This window comes from Camelina sativa, chromosome 16, assembly GCF_000633955.1.
Source record: "Camelina sativa cultivar DH55 chromosome 16, Cs, whole genome shotgun sequence".
In the NCBI taxonomy this organism is placed as follows: Eukaryota; Viridiplantae; Streptophyta; class Magnoliopsida; order Brassicales; family Brassicaceae; genus Camelina; species Camelina sativa.
The window spans coordinates 24,184,029-24,193,265 of NC_025700.1; the positions used below are offsets into that span (position 1 = coordinate 24,184,029).

General features: G+C 43.2%; 1 protein-coding gene and 1 pseudogene across 1 annotated transcript in view; both read left to right on the top strand.

The window, feature by feature from the left end:
* The window catches only part of LOC104752171 (putative exosome complex component rrp40), a gene marked incomplete in the record, with an annotated part of 3,236 nt that extends 1,268 nt beyond the window's left edge, over positions 1-1,968 (top strand). The window contains 7 exon segments of the mRNA XM_019237943.1: positions 170-256; positions 442-498; positions 781-873; positions 1,128-1,200; positions 1,318-1,393; positions 1,490-1,580; positions 1,666-1,968. Coding sequence (XP_019093488.1) covers positions 170-256; positions 442-498; positions 781-873; positions 1,128-1,200; positions 1,318-1,393; positions 1,490-1,580; positions 1,666-1,788 — 600 coding nt within the window.
* On the top strand, positions 2,688-4,723 carry LOC104752172 (annotated as a pseudogene).

Here is a 9,237-nt window from a genome sequence, read left to right on the forward strand (position 1 = left end):
TTTTTTTTTTTTTTTTTTTGTCTTTTCTCAAATCAAATCTTCCAACTTTTGCTTTAGAGTTTGACAGCTTTGGTTTTTCCCAATTCTGTGTTTGAGTTTTGGATCTAACATTGTTTGTTTACTTAGTTGAGGCTATAAAAGATTGACATATGATTTTTTTGTTTTTCAGGACAATGATGCGATATCTGCTATGAGAGCTGGGAAGTTGAGGTACACTAAGCCAAATAAGTATTGGGTTGAAAGTTCTCATAAAAGGGTGAGAACAACAGACCTATAAAACCATACTGAACCTAGTTTCTTGCTTGCTTATTGATTTTCGTGGAGCTTCTTCTTCTTGATAACTACTGGTTCTACTTGTTATTGATATTTGGATTGTTTTCAATCAATTATATTCATTGTTACTTTTTTGACTCAGCTATTATGTTTTTTTTTTTTTTGCAGTATATACCACGCCCTGAGGATGCAGTTCTTGGCATTGTGGTAGATTCTAAATCAGATGTAAGTACTCTGTATACAGTTTATATCTTGGAAACATCATTTTCAGAGAATGTTGATCTCTGGTTCGCTCTATTAGTTATTATCAAAGACTTCAATCATTGTTTCTCTGAAGAGCATCAGCGCCAAGAGTAGGTGGTAAAAGTGTTTGTTAGTTAAGCCTGGATGGGTTAATGTTGAGACATTATGGACGATATAGTTTAGATCAGATGTTTATCTAGGGTGTTGCCCCTAGTTTTCTCAACTAAAGTTTTGTTGATCTTCTTGACTCTTGTTTTGTTGCAGAATTTTTGGGTAGATATTAAAGGACCCCAATTGGCTCTTCTACCCGTGCTAGCATTTGAAGGAGGAACGAGGAGAAATATACCCAAGTTTGAGGCAAGTACCCTTCTGAATATGTTTGTTCAATCTGAAACATCGTCAGAATAGTCTCTAGCTGGTAGCTGCATTCAGTTGCTTGAGATGCTAGAATGGCCTTTACAGTATCTTGGAAAATGCCCTGGAAATACGTTTGCTGTGCGTGTGATATTGAAAGGATTCAGTACTTCATTTGGTTTGTTTATACGCATAATAGGCAGTTTAACTTTGTCTGACGTGTTTTTGGGGAGTTTTTTAACAACTTGTTGAAACAGGTAGGGACACTGCTTTATGTTCGGGTTGTGAAGACAAACACAGGAATGAACCCGGAGCTGTCATGTACCGACGGTAAGTGGTCCATGCATTTTGTTTTCTTACGAAACCTCAAAAGTTACAACGTTTCCTTTGTTCGTTCGCCGCATTAATGTTTAGAACTAAGCAATTGCTTGTTGGAAAATGTAATAGCAAGTGGAAAGGCTGCAGGATTTGGTCCCTTAAAAGATGGTTTCATGTTTGAAACTTCCACTGGTCTATCAAGAATGTGAGTTTCTTCTTAGTCTTCTTCCCATATATAGCCATCTCTATATGCAGCTGCCTCTTCCCTACCTCTTCTTGAATCACTTGTTTTGCTTATTAGGTTATTGAGTTCACCAACTTGCCCAGTCCTCGAAGCTCTTGGGAAGAAACTCTCTTTTGAGACTGCATTTGGCTTAAATGGGAGAGTCTGGGTAAGAATAACAGTGATAGCTTCCTAGGATTCCAAACAATGTAACTGGAAACCGCATGGTTTAATATCGTTTTGTCTGGTTTCAGGTGCATGCGGCTGCTCCTCGTGTAGTGATTATCGTCGCCAATGCGTTGATGAATTCTGAAACTTTAAGCGGGACACAGCAAAGAATCATGGTAGAGAAATTGCTGGAGAAAATTTCAGAGTGAAAAGAGCGTTTTGCTTTACTACATTTTATCTCTTCAGTATAAAAAAGATACATTTGTGATTCCCATCTCTGTTTTTTTAGTATTCAGGCAGAGACATGTAGGCTCGTACTACTGTAAGTCCCCTAGGCAACACAATCTAGCTTCTAAAATTTTGAGAAGAAAAGAAAAGATCAAAGAGCAGACCACTCAATAGAGTTAGAGAGAATATGTATGTCAGATTTGAAATTCTATTTCAAATAGCCAAGGTAATCCTTACACAACAGTCCGTAGATCGGTTCGCCTCAACTTCCACTCAAGTGAGATCAGGGTCCATGTCTCCTTTATGTATCTGAAATCAAGGTCCATATTGTCGAACCATGATCTCCGCAGTCGAAAATCATTAAAACTAGGCCTTTTTTACTTTTTAAAGTTCTCTCTATATATCAACAGTTTAGAGACGCAAATATTTTAACAAAGGCAAGGGACTCTATGAAGCGACACGAATTAACTTCCAAACCGGATAATCATCATAGAATTAACTTCCGAAAACTACATACCAGTTTACTAAACCGATTCCATATACTGCCAAGTGCCAAATCATGGATACAAACCGATCACCCGGTAACTATTAAAGAAAACATTAGGGGTTTGTACAAGGCGGGATTCGTCTAATCATGTTAACGTCAAAAGTATCATTAAATGGTATATTATTGGGGATTAATTACTTATCTTTTAGGAAAATCAATCGATAACAAACCAAAAACGGTTACACATATTACGGTGCTTTAATAACCAATCAATTAATTAGAAATATATTTGGCAGCTTCTCAAGGACGCTTTAGTACTATACTAGTCTAGTACTTCCTCTATATATTAGTCTTCACATTTTCAGGAGAAAACAACTTGAAAACCAAACAGACATGGAGAGACACGATCAACATCATGACTCGAGTTCTAAAAAAAGGCGTGTAGATTCTGAGATAACCGGAGATTTCCCAAACCCTAACGGCGAGGGTTCTTCTACGGTGGCCAAATTTTTGGACAATATCACGTACCTATTGTACATCAAGGGTTTGGTGAGTGATGATGTGACCGTGGTGGATGGTAACGAAAAGACCGTGAAGGTGGCTGGATTTGGAGTTGCGATTTGCGATGAGATGGATAATTTGCTGTATGAGATAAAAGAATCACTTAGCGACTCTCAGATCTCTCAGATTAGCCGCAGAGGAGTAGAGATCATGGGACTGATCCGTGGGCTAAGTGAGTCCTGCGATTTGGGGATCAGAAACGTTTTGGTTTATTGTGATGACCAGTGGATTTACCAATCGGTTAGTGTTTCTCTTCTTTGCTATTTTTATTGCATTGGTTTAGTTAATATGAATCATTTAATTAGGTTATAATAGTGTTGAATGGGTATAGGCTATATACTGGTTGTTGCTATTGCATGTTACACAATACTATTTATTTCTTTTGTTTGGTTGTGTTACTTTGAAGTTTCACTCGAAACATAAGTTGACATATCTAGTTATTTGAGTGATCAAATTGATACGATGATTATTTTGATTGTGTTATCCGTTGTAGATAATTGGTAGAGCGAAGTCTAAGAAGAAGATTGACCATCTTGTTGAAGAGGCTCAAAGCATTCTAGAAAAAATGGATTGTAGTGACGCTGTTTTGGTTGCTCGAAACGATGTTAAGTTTGCTTTTAGACTTGCAAGAGAGGCCATAGTTGCTCAAAGCAGCAGCCTTGATGGAAGGGCAAACAAGGAGAAGTTTGTGTCATTTGTCTTGAAGAAACCGATGAGGAGCGCATGTTCTTTACAGACAAGTGTTCTCACCGTCATTGTTTTTCTTGTGTGAAACAGCATGTGGAAGTGAAGCTCCTTAGCGGAATTGTGCCCACATGTCTTGACTATGGATGCAAGTTTGAGCTCACCCTTGAAAGCTGTAGCAAGGTTTTGAGATCAAAGCTGATTGACATGTGGAAACATAAGATGAGAGAGGACTCTATTCCCGCAGCAGAGAGAATCTATTGCCCATATCCGAGCTGCTCAATGCTGATGTCCAGAACCGAGCTTTCTAATGAAGTTGAGCAATTCAGTGTCAAGTCGTGTGTCAAATGTTGTGGACTCTTCTGCGTTGACTGCAAAGTGCCATCGCATACTGGTTTGTCGTGTGCTGATTACAAGAAACTTCACCCTGACCCTCTAGTTGATGACTTGAAGCTACAGTGCCTGGCAAACAACAAGTTGTGGCGTCAATGTGTCAAGTGTAGGCACATGATTGAACTTTCTGATGGCTGCAACCACATGACTTGCAGGTACATATATCTATATATTACTCGATTATGCTACTATATTTGTATATCTATATATTACTCGATTACGCTACTATATTTGTATACTTCTATTTCATAATTTTTTCTTTGTGCATGCATTGTGTAGATGTGGATATGAGTTTTGTTACCAATGTGGGATCCAATGGAAGAAGGACCAAAATACTTGCCCTTCTGGTTGCCGAGGTATTGGCCATGGTGTTGATGATGATGATGATACTGACTCAGAACATTCTTGTGAAGAGGATATGTGTGAGTGCTATTACGATGAAGATGGTGTCCGTTGGCGTGACTGGGAAGATTTTGTGGATCACCAAACCACACAGTGATGTTTTGCACTCTTATTTAGCTCACTTTCGATATCCCTTAAGTCCTCACTGCAGCATTGTTGTTATTTAACTAATGTTTTGGTGGTTTTGCAGCTACAACGTGCCGCAGCAGCTGATGATTGATGTGGATGTGGTATGTGGGTATCCTTCTCCTGAGGAGATTTCCATTGAAGAAGGCAATGCTGATGGAAATGATGACAATTGTGACGACTACAACAACTACGGTGGTTTAACTGATTTTGGCGATGGAGGCTTTGATGAGGACTTTTACAGAGATTATTATACTCTTTAATTTCTGTTTGGATCATCAACACAAAAATTAGACTTTGTTTTTGGAACACTTTTTATTATTTTCTTTGGCACTCTTCTTTCTTTATGATCTTTTGAGAAATTTTTAAGGACACTGTAGTGGTGTATCTTCTTTTAGTTCTTTGGGCTTTCCTTCCTTAATTTACAATAATGACGTATAATTTTATCAAACTCAATTTTCTAATATCATAATACTTAACAAAAAAGCTAAAGGCCAAAACTGAAGACTTTGGATTAGCCATGTCTCAACCGCAATGGCTGGGTTTTTTTATTCTGATAGTACATCACTAGCTTTTTAATGTAAAAACAATTTTGAAAAGTTTAAATTAGTTTAGTTTTAGTTTTGTGCTATTCTCCTACACCCCTTGAAGCGTGTTGTATCCTTATTCCTTAACATTATCTCTACTTTATAAATGAAAGTATTTTGATTCCCATCTTTGTTTTGAAGTATTTAGGCATAGACATGTGTGTAGGCTAGGCTAGGCTCGTACAACATGTACATTACACAGTCATATTCATAAATTTTCTCTTTGACAAAAAAACAAAAGCAAGATTAAAGAAAAGTGACATGCATGATTTACAATTAATCATTAATACAATCAGATGCATACCACATTATTCGGTTATTACTTTTGTCATATTTTGTTAAATCGCTAGCTTAAAATCTTCAAACAAAACTAGCCACACAGTTTCCTTATTTTGGTCAAAACACAAGCTTGAAAGTTGAAATCTTCAAAAGCCAAATCAGCTTTACAGTTCAAATACCCTTCAGGTTGATTCGTAGAAGCTATTCCTTTCTCTAGGATTCTCACTTTTGTATCAACAGTAGAGTATAGTTCTCTTCGCACATGTCCCTTTTGTAGACAAAGGCAAGTGACTCTGTGAAGAGACACGAATGATGTTTTTTTTTCATGAGAAATAACTAAACCCGGTTCAGTATATACCAAATAATCAAAGCAAACAGACTATAAAACCAGCACTATCCGATCGCCCCATTAGTTGCCAATAATTATATCAATTTAATCAAGGTTGTTGGATATGGGCTTTGCCCCATATGCCAACTCGGCCCAACAAAGACTCACTAGAGATAGAAGGAAATGGGCCAACTTCGGAGGACAATCTCGAGATTTCACACAGAAAACCCTAGAGTGCTCTAACTCTACATTCGCTTATAAATAGCTCGAGACATCTATTGGAGAAAGGATCCTGACCCGCAGACAATACCTACAGAGCAACACTTTGCATCGAAAACTGCTATTGTCTTTCGTATAATTCATTCTTGTTTTCAGTTCGTCCCTTTAAGCTTGCTAGTTCGCTTGTGAACTAACAAGCTCTATCTCGACTCGTTTTAAGTGACGATCTCACGTTTTCCCCGATTAATAAAAGAACTTGCTTGCTCTTTCCCACAAAATCTTTATTTGTTTAAACTGTGTAATCCCCGGTACAAACAATTGGCGCCCACCGTGGGGCAAGAGTAAAGCGCTTCTTTTGACGAATCAAGACCGACGATCCTCACTTCCTCGAAGTTTCAAGACTCATGACGAACCCCAGCGAAAACCTCAACGAAGTAACGGAGCAGCCAACGGAACAGCGATGGGGGCGAACGAGAACACGAACAGTTCCCCCGCTGAGCTCCCTGCCGAACTCCTCGGAGAGCCCAACCGAAGGCTCCCTGCCGAGCCCAACCGAAGGCTCACTGCCGAGCACAATCTTTCCACCAGCGCCCGACGCGCCCTCTGAGTCTCTCGTAGCTGCACACGCTGAAGCCGGACCTGCTGCAGACCAGCTGGTCACCAACACAACCTCTACACCAGCGCCCGATACGCCATCAGAACCTCTTGTTGCCACACATGCCCAACATCTCCAAACCATGGCTCTAGTTTTCACTGACGGTGCCGCCCTCTCAGCTCCCTTGCTTGCTGGACGCAGAAACAACTTCGAATATCTGATGTAGACTATCATCGACAGTCTCGTTAGCCAGGACATGCGAACAGCCGAGCGACTTGACACACTCGCTACAACATAAAAAAGCTTACCTTAATCAAATCAACTGACTCCAACAATAGAAGAACAAGCACCGAGACACCATCGACTTTGGGAGCGCTCAGAGTGCCCATTCTACCTCCAGTAACAGCCATGGGTGATGTAGTAGGCCTCTCGTTAGCCACAGAAAGATCCATGAAACCACCACTTTTCACCAAACTCAAGAATGTCGTCAAAATCACGATCGTCGGTCAAACCCTTGTTGCTGAAACCAAAACTCCACTCTTCCCTAATATCAATATCGATACCGTCGAAAGCATCACCATGAGAAGTGCCGACCTCATGAGAGGTGTCGCCAAGCTCGCGACAACCAAAGCCGACATCACCGCTCAGCTCCACATCCTCTCGATCGATCTCAAAGCTAGCCGGATCCAGATCGGCAGATTCTCGGTCACTCCGCCCTCCGATTAACAAAGCATCACCACANTCGCCTTCATCAAAATCAGAACCAACCGCAATTCGGAGATCAGTCGCGCCAAGCTCGTCGCCGCCGAGCATGGATGTGCCGAGCACACTATTGTGCCGATCTCCCGTCTCCCTCTCATTGCTTGGCCGAACCCTGCGAGTGTCGCGAGTAATGTCGATCTCGTCAAGGTCGGCGTCGAGCTCACAAATGCTGACCTCATCGATCCCAACCGGGTCGCAAGTGACCCCACATCGCCGATCTCCCACATCGCCGATCTCGCACAAATGCCGACCTCGCCGATCTCCCACATCGATCATAACCGGGTCACAAGTGACCCCACATCGCCAATCTCCCACGTCGCCGATCTCGCACAAATGCTGACCTCGTCGATCTTCCACATCGATCCCAACCGGGTCACAAGTGATCCCATTCGCAACATGGTCGTTGTGCCGCGTTCTTCGACCAACCTCACCACCGACCTCTTGATTGACGAAACCTGAGAGTGGTGTCGAGCTCAGTTCGGCGAGATCGAACTCAACTCGATTGTCCGATCTCCGACANCGCTCAGCTCCACATCCTCTCGATCGATCTCAAAGCTAGCCGGATCCAGATCGGCAGATTCTCGGTCGCTCCGCCCTCCGATTAACAAAGCATCACCACGGGCAGCCTCGCAAGAGATACCGATCTCACGAAATGTACCAATCTCACGAGAGGTGCCGATCTCACCAGCGTTCATGCCTTCACTCTCGAGCTCACCATCCCTTTGCCTATCTCACCTCCTGGTCGCAAAGGCGATCTTTACCTCGCTCCCAACCAAGCGAGAATCACACTCATTATACCGACCTCCCCTCTTGCTCCTATGAGCCATCTCCACCCAACGAACCTCGAGACCAACCTCGAGAGCGGTCGCCGCCCAAGTCGAGATTGGGGACGACCTCATGATGGCCATCCTCGCCAACCTCAACCTCTCGATCTTGTTCCAAGGAAGATCCGCATGCAGCCTGCGCCGACCCCCGTTGTAGAGTTCTCTCCCCCTCGTGGCCCTATGCCGACCTCAGATTTGTTTCTTATGATGCCGACCTCAAAGTCTGTGCGCGCGGGCTGAACCAGGGCGACCGCCAACCACCATCAGGTCATCTCGATCGACGGTCAACGGAATATCCTGCCGACCTACTATCGGCAAAGAAGCGACGAGCGGCGGCTAGGTTTTGTTCTTTGGAGAATATCCTGCTGACCTCTCTCGCTCATATCTCCCAATACGCCTCCAATATACTTGTATAGTCAACCTTGCCACCTCCAATTATGAGCCGACCTCGGAGTTCACCCTAACGGTTAGACAAGTACCGACATGGATTGGAGATATGCCACCCACACAGGGACGACCTCTAGGGCACCGTACAACGCCACACTGACCTCCATTGGCCGACCCCCTCACCCATAGTGTCGATTTCGCCAACTCTGACGCACAACCGCTCACCCTCAAAGCAAACTGCCGGTTTCAGGAAGCAGGTGGCCGTCCCGGCCGAAGGACCGTGATTGGCCGGACCGGCTGAAAGATTAGCACCAATCGATGCAGCACTAAGACCCAAAACAGCTGAACGAGGACCAGGATCCTCTACCGGGACGACATCCATAGGACTCCCACCAAAACCACTGTCGTTATCTTCACTGAACTCGAGAATATCAGCAAAATTGTAGTCGTTGGCCAAACTATCGAAGTCTCCACACTCCGCTCCAATACCGACACTAACATCATCAAAAACGTCTTTATAAGCCGCGAACTCTTCGGTAAAAGCACGCTGGATTCCCGCAAGAGTTTTACCACGCGTATACGTTAGAACTCGGGAGCTCGTCGAAGGACGACCTTCCTTTCTGTTCGAAATACCGACCTCGTCCGTACCCCCTCGCCGATCTCTCTCGCTTGGGGCCTTATCGCCTGATGACCGAAAACCGAGACCTCCACACATAAGATCAGCGTCGCCTTCATCAAAATCAGAACCAACCGCAATTCGGAGATCAGTCGCGCCAAGCTCGTCGCCGCCGAGCAT